Source organism: Perognathus longimembris, chromosome 24 (genome assembly GCF_023159225.1).
Source record: "Perognathus longimembris pacificus isolate PPM17 chromosome 24, ASM2315922v1, whole genome shotgun sequence".
In the NCBI taxonomy this organism is placed as follows: Eukaryota; Metazoa; Chordata; class Mammalia; order Rodentia; family Heteromyidae; genus Perognathus; species Perognathus longimembris.
The window spans coordinates 7104029-7118669 of NC_063184.1; the positions used below are offsets into that span (position 1 = coordinate 7104029).

At 41.3% G+C, this 14641-nt stretch overlaps 1 protein-coding gene across 3 annotated transcripts in view; it reads left to right on the plus strand.

The window, feature by feature from the left end:
- The window catches only part of Pde5a (phosphodiesterase 5A), a 132719-nt gene that overhangs the window by 60151 nt on the left and 57927 nt on the right, over positions 1-14641 (plus strand). For all 3 annotated transcript variants that reach the window (XM_048333439.1, XM_048333441.1, XM_048333440.1), the window contains exons 4-7: positions 530-601; positions 3485-3574; positions 4816-4953; positions 8249-8316. In XM_048333439.1, the coding sequence (XP_048189396.1) occupies positions 530-601; positions 3485-3574; positions 4816-4953; positions 8249-8316 (368 nt within the window). The remainder of the gene's footprint in view (positions 1-529; positions 602-3484; positions 3575-4815; positions 4954-8248; positions 8317-14641) is intronic.

Here is a 14641-nt window from a genome sequence, read left to right on the forward strand (position 1 = left end):
TCCTGAGTAGCTAGACATGAGTCACCAGCATCCAGCTACATTAATAGTTTTATTAAGAAAGAGAAGATCATAGTCATCATGTACATATGTGGAAAATAGAACTGGGTTCCTTGAGGAGATGGGTGAGGTTGGGAGAGATGGAGAAGCGTGATGGAAGGGGCAACATTGATCAAGATGCATTGTACTCAAATTGCCACATCGAATTGTACAACTTTGTACAACTCCTTAATGATTATCTATCTATAAATAACAAAAATAAATTGAAAAAATGAGAATATTCAGAGGGGTGACATTGACTAAGAAACATTGTATTAACAAACTGCTTTGTTGAATTGCAACTCCTTTCAACAGCTACTTAGAGATAATTTTTTTAAGTCAAAAAGAAGACTGTAGTCAGTGATGCAGACCTTGTTCTGAAGGCTTTTGTCCTTGTTGCATGTCTTAGTGTAGACACACCCGTACTTGGTGCACTCCATATTAGTAACTCCCATCTATGGGAAAACATCTCACTTCTCTCCCTTTATTCCAGGTTGTTGGTGTCGCGCAGGCCATCAACAAGAAATCAGGAAACGGTGGGACATTCACTGAAAAAGATGAAAAGGTACAAAGCCTGAATCTGACTTTATACCACTTGAGAAGGATTGCTTTCTTTTTATTATACATAGCCATCTCCTGTTTGCTGTTGCTATAACATTGATCAGGAAACAGAGGCTAGAAAGAATTATGTTTAAAAGCGTATCTTTGGTTGGGCGCCAGTGGCTCACTCCTGTAATCCTAGCAACTCAGAAGGCTGAGATCTGAGGATCACAGTTTGAAGCCAGGCCAGGCAAGAAAGACAGACTCTTATCTCCAGTTGACAACCAAAAAGCTGCAAATAGAAAGAGGGCTCAAGTGGCAGAGCAGTAGCCTTGAGCAAAAAAGCACAGGGACAGTGCTCAGGTCCTGAGTTCAAGCCTCAGGACCAGCAAAATAGAAAAGAGGAAGAAAAAAGTGTGTATCTTTGGCTCCGCATAGTTTTGGTTTGAGTTGGAAGCTCATGAGCTATTTGGTTGGCATTGTGCCTCCTCGCCTCATCCCTGAGCTGCGGGTTGTTCCCACCCTCCCAGATGAGCCGCATCCACCGTCTCTGCTGAGATTTTCACTCCGTTACCTTTCATTGCTGCTAGAAAAGAGGTTCAACCCTGAGTGAAAAGCCCAACGTGCCTCTCCAAGCTCAGCACTGTAGGTTGGCTATAAATTGGAATTTCCTCTCTGTGAACTAAGTTTCCCAGTGTTTTATAAGCTTCCCACACAGACAGTGGGGCGCCACCGTGTGAATTCGGGATGGATGATGTGAATTTAGCTTCGGGAACAGTGTTGTTTTATTAGGCTTCTCATCTACCTCGGAAGCTCGCCCTCAAACCTGCCCATTACTGCATGCTGTTCATAGGTTTTGTTATTTCTCTTATTGAATATGTAATTATATGTGAATCACAGCCCACTGTAGTTCTTCTATCCCAAGGCCATTGCTATTATTTAGTATTTGTTCGCTTGTTTTTAACTTATTTTTTGCCAGTTCTGGGGCTTGAACTCAGGGCCTAGGCATTGTTTCTGAGCTTTTTTTGCTCAAATTTAGCATCCTTCCACAGCTCTACTTCTAGCTTTTTGGTGATTAATTAGCGATACGAACCTCACAGATTTTCCTGCCCAGGCTGGATTTGAACCATGATCCTCAGACCTCAGCCTTCTATGTAGCTAGTATTACAGGCATGAGCCACTGGGACTTGTGGGTCGAGTTATTTTTGTCTCCCTATTGGCAACCTGTGTTAGTTCTTACGTTTTAAGTGATTCAGAGGGAAGCATCTTGCTGTGTAGCCTAGTTTGGCTACCAATTCTGTCTGACTCAGTCTCCCCAAGGTCTGGGATTACAGGTGTGTGCCACCTCAACTGGCCACAAGGCAGTCTTCTGTCTAAATATCTGGGGATATTTAGAAGGAAAACATAGTTCTTTGATTGGATTTTTTTTACTCCATTATTAAATTTATGTCTGGCATGGTAAAGTACTCTTGAGTCCACTTGCTGTTTCTAGGCTGTGTGTCACAATCTGGTAGAATACAGCTGTGGTTGTGGACGAAGGGAGCCACTCATGAAGTGGGGGGGGGTGGCTCAAGTGGTCCAGTGCCAGCTGTGAGCAGATAAAGTCAACAAAAACAAAACAAACCCACAAGAGTCACACCTAAAGATTTATTTGATGGGTCAGAATGATTGAGGACACATTCCCCTATAAGAGTGACAGATCTCTGTTTTAAATTTTTTTAATTGATACTTGTGGCTTTATATGATATTTAACTTTATGCTATTATTGCTAGTATGCTCTCAACCAGTGTGTGTGTGTTTGTTTGCTGCAGTAATAAGTTATAGTGCATTACATAATTCCAGCATAAGCCTGAGTTGTCCTATCATGTAGATGTGAAACCAAATTTTGCATAAAGAGCATTGTAATTTTGCAGCATATAAAAAGTGCTTTGTCTTAGTTGCTATCTTTCTTTTTACTCTGGTAATAAGTTTATTTCTGTCAGGCGCCCGTGGCTCACGTCTGTTATCCTAGCTGGCTGAGATCTGAGAATCATGGTTTGAAGCCAGCCCAAGCAGACAAATACATGGGACATTTATCTCCAAATAACAAACAAAAAGTCAAAAGTGGAGGTATAGCTCAAGTGTAAAGCACCAGGAATGCTAAACAAGAGCGCAAGGCCCTAAGTTTAAGTCCAAGTACAGACAACAGCTATAAAGCTATTGTTTTAACTAATACTTGCTGTCTGCCAGTTGCCCCATTTGGCTAATAACTGGCTTCCACATTTTCCTATTATATATGTATATATGTATATATATGACAGTATCTCACAGTTTAGCCTAGACTGGCTTAGAACTCACGATGATCCTATCTTACCTCAAGCTTGCACTATGATCCCATTGTACCCCAAACTGCCTTTGCCTCCCAATTGCTGGAATTATAGATGTGCACAACCTCAGGTCCCAGTTATATTCAGAACAAACTTCTATCCATTTGCCTCTTAATATTTATTTCAACTGTGTTTTGAATGCATTTTATGTGTCAGAAAATACTACTAGAATGTTTTCTGAAGACAACTCATTTATGTATATGTGTGTGTGTGTGTGTGTGTGTGTGTGAGAGAGAGAGAGAGAGAGAGAGAGAGAGTATGTACATATGTAAGTACGTATTTACTCATGAGATTGAGCCCAGGATTTCACACAGGATAGACAAGTGCTATGTTAATGAACGACAATACAACTCTAGTTCTTGTGCTTTTTTGTTTCTTTGTTTTCCCACGCAGAGTCTCACAATGCAGCTTAGGCTGGTTTTGAACTCACTGTAGGCCAGGTTGGCTATGAACTTTGGTGTTCCTACCCCCACTCCAGGATGCTGGAATCAAAGGCTCTCCTCCACGATGTTAATTCATGTCTTGTCTTTTGTGTTTTCCAGGACTTCGCTGCCTACTTGGCATTCTGTGGTATCGTCCTTCATAATGCTCAGCTCTATGAGACATCCCTGCTGGAGAACAAGAGAAATCAGGTGAGACTCACTGCTAAAGAGACAGGCCGGATGCACTTGAAAACATACACTCTTATCCAAGTCATGAATGCAGGGGATTAAAAATGCAAATAGAACAGGTTTGGTCTCTAAATCTTATATAGCTCTTTCTTCTGCTTTCAGCCATTTCACACAGTATGCGTCATCCCTGTCGGCGTTGTCCTTTGCCTTAGGAGGAGGATTTGATTTATAGTTCTATACTTGGCTATGCCATCACCTTACTTGTACCATCATTTCATTGTTTTAAGTTACAGATGGGGAGCTTTTGAGACAGTAAATGCTGCGTTTAGTTCCTGCTCTGTCATATCTCGGCTCTATATTTTATTGGATGAACAGTGTAGTTTTCCTGCTCTTCCTGTCCTCTCTCTTCCCCCCCCCCCACCCCCGCTACTCCTCAGCCTGGCTTTTCCCATCTGGACTTTTTATTGTTTTTTATTGCTAATGTTCATAACACACATAATCTTCTATAACTGTGATGAACTTCATCGAGCTTTGTCTAGGACAATTCTAAAATTAACCCTTAGCTGGGCACTGGTGGCTAACCTGTAATCCTAGCTACACAGAAGGCTGAGAACTGGGCTGGGAATGTGGCCTAGTGGCAAGAGTGCTTGCCTCATATACATGAAGCCCCTAGGTTCGATTCCTCAGCACCACATGCATAGAAAAGGCCAGAAGTGGCGCTGTGGCTCAAGTTGGCAGAGTGCTAGCCTTGAGCAAAAAGAAGCCAGGGACAGTGCTCAGGCCCTGAGTTCAAGCCCCAGGACTAGCAAAAAAAAAAAAAAAAAAGAACAAAGTGAAGGCTGAGATCTGAAGATTATAGTTCAAAGCCAGCCAGTGCAAAAAAGTCTGGGAGATTCTTATCTCCAGCTAACTAGCGAAAAACCATACATGGAGCTGTAATTTTAAGTGGTAGAATACCAACCTTAGGTGAAAAAGCAAAGCAAGAGCTCAAGGTCCTGAGTTCAAGCCTCACTGTTGGCACAAAATAAGTAAAAATAAGGAAATTTGAAAAATAAAAGCAAATGATTCCAGCCTAAGAATCTGTGATCTTAGCTACCTATCTAATCAGTAGAGAATTTTGTTAGTAAACACAAAGAAATGTAGTAAATACTAATACAGACGTGGTAGTAGCTGGCTAGATTATACACCCTTGCAGATCAGTGTATTGCTTTCATGACGACCAGCAATTACTACATAATAAGCAGTCACTCTTTCTTGTGTAGGTGCTGCTTGACCTTGCTAGCTTAATCTTTGAAGAACAGCAGTCATTAGAAGTCATCTTGAAGAAAATAGCAGCCACCATTATCTCTTTCATGCAGGTGCAGAAGTGCACCATTTTCATAGTGGACGAAGATTGCTGCGTGAGTACCCAGTATGATGTTTTCCAGTTTCAGAAAGCTAGAAACTCCTGTGGCTCAAAGCACTGCTTTGAAAGCTTAGGTTACCCTCAGGATCTCTCTCTCTTTCTCAGCCCCATCTGCATATGTAGATTTATGTAAAGCAGACCAGTGTGAGCTCAGCAAGGCCCATGGCTGCCTGTGTGCCATTACCGTCCATGGATTCACTGGATGATGGAGACATGCGCTGTTACACAGCCGTACTCAGCTCCCAGGTTGGCAGATGGGGGTAGAGGCCCATCTGACCACAGTGGGTATAAAACATGTCTTTGCAAGCCAGGCACTGGTGGCTTATGCTTGTAATCATAGCTTCTCAGTAGGCTGAGAACTGGGGACCAAAGTTTGAAGCCAGCCTGAGTAGGAAAATCCATGAGACTCTCCAAAACACTAAAATTAAATTAAACAGCTGTTATGTGGCACTGTGGCTCAAGTGGTAGAACACTAGCCTTGCGCAAAAAGAAGCTCAGGGATAGTACCTAGGCTCTGAGTTTAAGCTCCAGAATGGCTCAATAATAATAATAGTAATAATAATAATTTTTAAATATATTTGCACCAGAAGTTGTTTAGGAGCTATGTGCTAGTGGCTCATGCCTATAATTGTAACTACTCAGAAAGCTGGGGATCGATTGATCAGGGTTTGAAGCCTGCATAGGTAGGAAAGTCTGTGAGATGCTTGTCTCCAGTTGAGATTAAAAGGCTGGAAGTGGAGGTATGGCTCAAGTAGTAGAGCATCAGACTTGACTGAGAAAACTCAAGAGAGAACATGAGGCCCTTAGTTCAAGCCCCAGTACTGGTGCACTCACACACACTAGGGGGATAATAGTTTGGTAGGAGGCATATCCAAGTAGAGGTTGTTACTAATGGCATTTGTAAGTCCTATATCCTTTGCCAATGATGGAAGCCATCCAGTTTTCCATCTGGCAGATCTCCGTCTGTTGAGGACGTAGTCTGTAGTGTGAGGAAGTATACCTGATTTGTGAGCGGAGGTTGAGTGTTCTGACCCAGTGTTGGTCACTTACAGACTGGTTTGCCATTGATGTCAGATTCCTAGTATAAGATACGTTTCCTTTATGCAATCTTGCAACATATGAGACTATATGGGCCATTTTTTCTGGAATAGTTCTCTTAAATGTATTTCTTTTCCTTTTCCTTTAGACTAAGCTGCTTATTAGGGGTTAACTAGTATAGTGATAGTGTCTATTTTATAGATCAATTATAATGCATAAGATATTAGAATTGATGTTCTAGGAAAAAGCAGAATTCTAAATGTATTTAGTAGTTTAAGTGATGTGTGTGTGTGTGTGTGTGTGTGTGTGTGTAAATTTAAATGCTGATTAATTGGTGAAAGTTTTGAAGAGTTTTCTGCCCATGACTGACTTCTAACCATGATCCTCTAGCTCTCAGCCTCCTGAGGAGCTAGGATTACGTGTGTGAGCTCCTGGTATGCCTGGCTAACAGGAAGAGTTTTAATTGAGAAAGTCAGACTGCATGACCTCTGAATGGTCCTGCGTGTTAGGAGGGTTGTGTTCATCAATATAAAATATTCATTAATAAGATAAAAAAATGAGAATTCACTGTGCTAAAAAGATAATCAGTATTTTCATAGGTATTGTTTCTTTATTTTCCTATCAGTTACAAAATGCTTAGTAGGAAATGATTACAAGATAGCTGCTAGCCTTTTAAAGTTCAGGTCAGAATTCATTAATGCAATATGCCAACTTATCATTTTTGCTCTGTGACCTACTCCTTAGCATTTAATTTTTGAAAGTTATACATAACACTCCTTTTGAAAACAACTTAAATATCATTTTAATTAACATTCAGTGCCAGCTGCTACAGGCTAACACCAGGGTGGGAAAGTGATTTGGAACAGTGGCTCTTTGAAACCCAGCTCAACAGTATGACTGTGGATATGTTTTGCTCATTTTTTCACAACTCAGATTGGTAGATTTAGAAAGGGAATTAGGTCATCTGATGTTCATTTATATTACAATTATTTGGTGATTATAACTATCTGAGCTAGCTAGGTACCAATGGCTCATGCCTATAATCCTAGCTACTTAGGAGGCTGGGGTTTGGGATAGATGCAGTTTAAGGCGAGCCCAGACAGAAAAGTGTAAGAGAGACACCATCTCCAGCAAAAAGCAAGGTTGGAGGCATGGTCCAAGTAATAGAGCACCAGCCTATTAAGCACAATGCCCTGATTTCAAACCTCAGTATAGTGAAAGAAATAAAAAAAGGGGTAAAAATAGGAACAAAATCTTTCCAAAATGCACTCAAGTTTTCCATTTTGAAATTATACAATCATTGTCTTATTTCTGTGTTTTCCTTCCAATTCTTTTTTCAGTTGTCAATGGAGTACGTGTACAAATAGGTATCTTGCTTTTTAGTGTAGTTCCAGAAGTGTTTCTCTGTGTCAATAAAGCCTTTACATTTCCTTGAATAACCTCATGAAATATTATTGAAAAATGTACCTCTTTAAGAAGGTATCTGGAGTTTAATATTAAGCAGCAATTAAAGTATGTTTAAAAGGCCAAACATAGCTTTTCACTGGTGACTTATACCTGTAATACTAGCTACTCAGGAAGCTGAGATCTGAGGATCCTTGTTTGAGGCCAGCCCAGACTGATGAATCTGAGCGACTCTTATTTCTCATTGTCCAATGAAAGGCCAAGATATAGAAGCATGGCTCAAGAGGTGGAGCACCAGCCTTGAGCAGAAAAACTCAAGGATAGTACCCAAGCTCTTAATTCAAGGCCCAACATGTGTAAATAAATAATTGCCCAACTGTAAATGTTCTAAACAAATGTACAGCAAATTTCAAGGCGCAATAGGTTAATACTTGGTAAGAAAAAAAGCATAAGCCACGTAGTACTCAGACTATATAAGTAAAATCAGAAGTAATCTGAAAAGATCTTTAGTACCAGGAATGAACTTTGAGGATCTTGTGAAGTAAAAATAGATTACAGGGCTGGCACCACTGGCTCACACTTGTCATCCTAGCCACTCAGGAGGCTGAGATCCAGAAAAAGTCTGAAGTGGTGCTGTGGCTCAAGTGGTAGAGCACTAGTCTTGAGCACAAAAAGAGGCTCAGGGACAGCACCCAGGCACAGGGTTCAAGTCCCAGGACCAGAGTTGGGATGGGGTGAGGGATATATTACAGGGACTGGTATCCTCTAGTCAATTTTCTGACATGTATGTGTGTGCATAAAGTTTTTATTACCTTCTCAAACTTCTCATTTTTGTCTCTCTACTCTAGGATTCCTTTTCTAGTGTGTTTCACATGGAGTGTGAGGAATTAGAAAAATCATCAGATAATTTAACAAGGTAAAACAATTTCTCTATCTTCATGCTGTCTTTGTCAGTGTAGTACTCTGACTAAATAGATGTGTCATTATCAGATTGATGTATGAGGGGTAAAAATCACAGCCTACTATTCACCCCCACAAATGATTTCATTTGTCAAAATGAAACTTGATGTGAAAGTTTCAGGAATGTTTTTTTCCACTTGACCTACGTGAGAAATATCTTCCATAGTAAATCATGTTACATTAATTACAATAGTGCACATCTTGGTGTGGTATTTCTGTGAATTTATTAGCTCATTTAAGACCCACAAGTACTATATTTCCATTATAGTTTTCATTTGCATACTTGACTCCTACTGGAAGTCTTATAGATTGCTGAGCAAACTTTTCTGCCAGTCTTTTCTGATAGGCTTGGAATGACCCAGGAGGATTTAATTAAAAACAGAAGAAAGAGCACAGTTTTGATCATACCCACATATCTGGTGTATTCCCAGATGTCGAGGAGCAAGCCAGATTGCCATCCAGTTCTATTCAATTATTTTCATTGTTTTATATGTGTGTTCATTTCCCTGTTGACAACTTTAATATACCTGTATCTATATCTATATGAAAAGCATACTTACATGACAGAATGAATGTACAGATACTGTAGTCTCAATTTTATGTATGTTTTTTGAAGCATTTTGAGAGAGATTAAAGGTAAACTACCAAAATATTCTTTTTTTTTTTTTTTGCCAGTCCTGGGCCTCGGACTCAGGGCCTGAGCACTGTCCCTGGCTTCATTTTTCTCAAGGCTAGCACTCTGCCACTTGAGCTACAGCACCACTTCTGGCCATTTTCTATATATGTGGTGCTGGGGAATCGAACCCAGGGCTTCATGTATAGGAGGCGAACACTCTTGCCACTAGGCCATATCCCCAGCCCCCCAAAATATTCTTACTCATATTTATTTACCTTTAGCAAAAAGTTAATATGGTGCCTATCACTAGTGATTCACACCTGTAATCTCAGATGCTACGGAGGAGGAGATTGTGGATTTAGGTTCAAAACCATCCTGGGAGATACCTATGAAACTCTTATCTCCAGTTAATTAGCACAAAGCTGGAAGTAGTGGTATGACTCAAGTGGTAGAGTGCCAGCTTTGAGTAAAAAGGCAAGGAGAGTTCAAGGCACTAAATTTAAGCCGTGTGTGTGTGTGCGCGTACGCGCGCACACACACACGAACACTTGTTGTTGGCTTAAATGATAAGATCTCCTAAAAAAAATATAAACCTGCCAAGATTAAGTATCAGAAGTTGTTGCATATAATACTATATATCATAATAGTCCTTTGCTAAAAACAATCTTGCCCCTAAATATTTAAGGACATATCTCCAAGCTTCTTGTGGAAATGGAATATTATTTTAAGTTTACTTTTGAAATTAAAGTTAGAGACTTTTTTCAGCATAGTAGACTTAGTGAATGAATGGTGAATCACCTCTATGCACATCTCAACTTTAGTGCATTCTACCAGATAAATGAATCATTAAAATATTATCATCATTTTATTTGTTGTGCAGAGGAGGGTTTCATTGATAATATGTTCAATCTCACACCCTCTATTGCCCCTTTTCTCTCCCTTCCCCATCTTATTGCTGTGTGTGTGTTTGTATGTGTGTGTATATGCGTGCGCGCGACTGAAACTTGACCTTGGCCTCATGCTGTCACTTGGATTTTTCACAGACTGGTGCTCTGTCACTTGAGCCACACCTCCACTTCCACCTTTTTGCTAGTTAATTGTAGATAAGTGTCTGCCATATTTGTCTGCCAAGGTTGGCTTCGAACCTTGATCCTCAGATCTCAGCCTACTGAGAAGCTTGGATTACAGTCATCAGCTACCTGCACCTGGTCTCTTTTTTCCTTTTTGTTTTTGTTGCTACATATAAACATTTTTTTGTATATATAAATATATATAATGTGTACACAAATCTATATGTAAATATACTATATATAAATCTACCCATCTATCTAGCTATAGTTTACATTTATACCATAGGACAATAGGAAAAGTTGTATAATATCCACTAAAATTATAAAATGGTAAATTGCTACTCTTTTTTTTTTTTTTTTTTTTTTTTTTTTTTAGTAGGGGATGTTGTAAACACACATGTAGGCATAAGGCAAATGCTGACATAAGACATATATATAAATATATAGGGGGCCTCTTCCACAGAGGGAAGGGGTAGGTAAGGTGGCCGTCCATCTGGCTTTGTCCAGAGAAGCTGGAATCCTCAGCTGGTTTCTGCCAAGTGCAGGAAGTTGCAGACCATCAGCCCTCTTTTGGTGGTGAAGTAGAAGTAGGCTGGAGTTCTGGCATCCCTGGTAGTTCACAGTAGCTGATAATTTATACATAAGTGATTAGTAAAACATTCTTTTTATATATAAACATTGAAGGGAAGGTGTTAAACCTTTGCGCCTACTTTTTTTTTTTTTTTTTTTTTTTTTTTTTTAGACATTAAGGTTGGGTGTCAAACCCTCAGCTCCTATTTCCCTGTAACGGGACTCCCTTAAACCAAACAGTAGGGAGAGAGGAGTAGAAGAAACATGGTGCAAAATTTCTTTAATTTTTGTACAAAACTGCAAGCGACACTGCCACAGCTAAATATTGCACTTCAAGAAGCGCTTATTCTCTTTAGAAGAGCAGAAGAATTGCAGTATATTCCTTGTTTTCCTGAAGAGAACAAGAAGAGACATTTCTCCAGAGCAAGTGCTCTGGGTTTTTAGTTTTCCAATCTGTAAAAGCCTTTACAAGGCTCTGGGGATTTAGTTCAGCGGAAGAGTGCAAGGTCTGGGGCTCCGTCCCCGGCTTGGGGGTGGGGGTGGGGAAACAACAACTATAGGTCAAAGAAGAGAAAAAAAAACCAAGGCAGTTTGGGAGCAGACTGTGGAGTCAGTTTCCTGTAGCCACAGACTGCCACAGTCCATGCAGCTAGCACACGTCGACCTGCATCCTATAAAGCAAAGTATTAATCCTGAGTCAGGAAAATGGAGGTTTGCGCAGTTGTTCCAAGATGACTCTGGTCCCTTGATCTTAAAAGAGTTTATGAGAGCACAGGAGAGAAAGAATAACACCTTTTTTTTTTCTTTTGGCTTGGAGTTTGGTGATAAGAGTAACACCTGCCTCCAGGCTGTTTAGTGATAAGAGTCACACCTGCCTCCAGGCCCTTTACTGTGACTCCACCCACAAGCTGCAAAGAACAGTTTAACATTAAGAATTAGAGTCAGATTAGTAATCAAAAGGCAAGTAACTTTGAAACCACGTTTTACCAACACACACGGACAGACATACTGATACTTGTGCGTTTTGAAGCATGCTTAGATTTTTTTTTTTTTTTAAATTGGCCATGTAAGTTTTCTGGAATTCCAGTGGCAAATGGTATTATTTTGCCCATAATAGAACCACGTGGTTGATAAAAACAAAAGGAAACCTCTCCTCACTCAACAGAAACACTCACAGACTCACAGATGCATGTTGTACACTCACAATACCTCTATGCACGTTGCCACCGGCGCTAGGCTCCATGAGGCCTGCGCTTTCTGAGATCCGAACAATGCCAGGCCGTGACCCCCTGCGGCTCCCGTTGCCGCCTTGGGTCCCGCGTTCCCGGAGGCCAGCGCCCATTGCGCGTGGCTGCTCCCTACTTGGGACTTTAAAAGTCCCGGGCGGGGGCCCTGGGCTAGACTGCCGCTGCTGCCTCGCCTGGCGCCCAGAGGTGCGAAGCTGCAAGCCCATCTCCGAGGGTTGCAGAATTCTCTCAGCCCTTGGTCAGAGTGCCATTGATCCAATCCGGCCTCTTGGGACGCGGATTGATTCTGCTCTGCCCCATCGCCGTGGATGGGGGTACCACACGCTCCGGATTACTCACTCCATCCTTCCCGAAGGCTACCGACAGCTCCTATTGCTTTTCTCGTGGGCATCCTGCCCCACGTTGGGCGCCATTTTGTGGGCTCTCTCGACTTCCCCTCACTTGGGGGGGGGAAGGGGCTTGTCCGCCCCTTCCCGGGTGGTCCATGATCGCTCACGAGGGAGCGATGGCCACGGGTAGCCTCGGTGGCGTGTGGTCGCAGGGTGCCCCAAAGCCGCCAAGAATGACATGGACGCATGGGCCCCTGGAGAAAGCCATTAGGGCTTCTTTTAGTAGAAAAGGAAATTTTGTGAGAGATAATTGGCAGTTTAACAAAGCCATTTCTAATAACCCTTTATATAAGGTAGACTTTTTTTTTTTCAGGGTTTCTCAAAGCAAATGTTTGTTTTCATACCAGGCCGGCTATTACTCAGCAATGGCCATTTTCTCTCCAAATGTTGCCTCATTTCTTCTTCTCCTCACCCAGTCCTGGAAGTCTTTATAGATGTCCTATTCAGCCCTGCTTCATCTTCCCTTCACTTAAATACTGTTTCAAAAGTCTTCTACCTGGCCTCTCAGCAACTTTAATTCCTTTCAGATTGATCCTCTTTTAACACTAGAGAAACAGAAATAAGGAATTATAGGAGAAAATAAGTTAGGGGACTTGGTTTCATTGTAAGTGCTTTGAAGTGCTTATACATTGTAGTGGTTACTTATAATACTTGATAAAAAGTGAATCAGTTCATCTTTGTCTCAATGACTCCAGAATGGTCTAATGAGGATAGCACTATGACCTTGTTATTCCCCTACTTAAGACTCTAGAATGATGCCTTTGTACCAGCATAACCACAGCCATGTGACCTGGTGGTTTATTACTGTTCTGGTTTTTTTATTTTTTTGTGGTTTTAGGGTCTGAACTCAGAACCTCCAGCTTGGTTTGCTTAGTCAGCAGCAGGTACACTGTCACTTGAGCTTCATCTTCACCCATGGCCCTATATTTTTACTCTTGTTTTCCATGTCAAAAATTCAGATTTTGTTGACGGGAACTGTGGGCTCTCTCGACTTCCCCTCACTTGGGGGGGGGAAGGGGCTTGTCCGCCCCTTCCCGGGTGGTCCATGATCGCTCACGAGGGAGCGATGGCCACGGGTAGCCTCGGTGACGTGTGGTCGCAGGGTGCCCCAAAGCCGCCAAGAATGACATGGACGCATGGGCCCCTGGAGAAAGCCATTAGGGCTTCTGGTTATTCAAATGAGGAACCCCCCAGATATACCCTAAAGGCGGGCACAAGAGAGGGGCCCCTGATTGGTCCCAAGGAGCTGTCCCTTAAGTGATGTCAGACTTCCTTCTCTTCCGGTTAAAGACAGGAAGGGGAGGGACAGGCTGAGGTCAGCTGTGGCCCCTTAAAGGTGCAGCTGACCCCAACAGTAAATTATATACATTTATCTTTGACTGTTTATGCAAGTATATATCTGTATAATTATATTTTATGCATTGGCTTTTGATTTTTATTATTAACTAAACCAGGTGTTCTATTTCTGGCAGCAGTTGAAACGGCCAGTGACTTGGTGTGCTATACTGACCTCTACTGGTGGCCACACATTCTTTTTCTTTTAAACAACAAAACCAAAAACTTGGCTAGTTTGTTTCTTCTGAAAATCACATTCTTCTGTGTAGGCTAAACGGAAGTTATCTTCTCCATTTTTTCCATCATTCCAAGTCAGTCCAAGTATAAAAATATTTTTATAAGGGCCAAATACATTAGTGTGACTGTCTTAAAAGAGACTAATTTTACTGATTTATTAGTTGATTTTGTACTAATAAAAACCATTTTGTCTTCATGCCTTGTGTGGGCTAGGTATTTTAAAGCTAGCCTTTGTTTTTAATGATGCAATAAAAGATTTTAGTCATGCAATAAAATTTCATTAAAATTAATTTCTAATAAAGATTACATAACTGGTCTAGTTTTATAAACACTGACCTAAAAACATTGTTCAGTAACTTAAATCTTTTGAGAAAGGGTAGCCTGATACTGATCGCTATTGTTCTTTATGATTCTGAAACTGATCAGTGAAAAAGCACCATGCCCTCACTTTTCATTATTGAACAGTTTGCCAGTGCCTCTCCCTGAGATGAAGTGTGAGTAGGTAATGAGATAGTGCAGGCAGTGGGGCTTGAATTCAGGGCTGGGCCGAGGGGTTATCCCTGAGCTTTCTTGCTCAAGGTTGCCACTCTGCCACTCGAGCCACAGTTCTGTTCTCATCTGTTTGCTGGTTGACTGGAGATGAGAGTATCATCGACTTGGCTGCCTTTGAACTACCATCCTCAGCTCTCAGCCTCCTGAGCTGCTAGGATTACAGACATGAGTCACTAGCGTACAGCCATAAATAATTTTTGTAGGTAGTTTTTATCAGTTGAAAGTGATCATTCCTTGGGGATTTTTTTTTTTTTTTTTTTGGCCA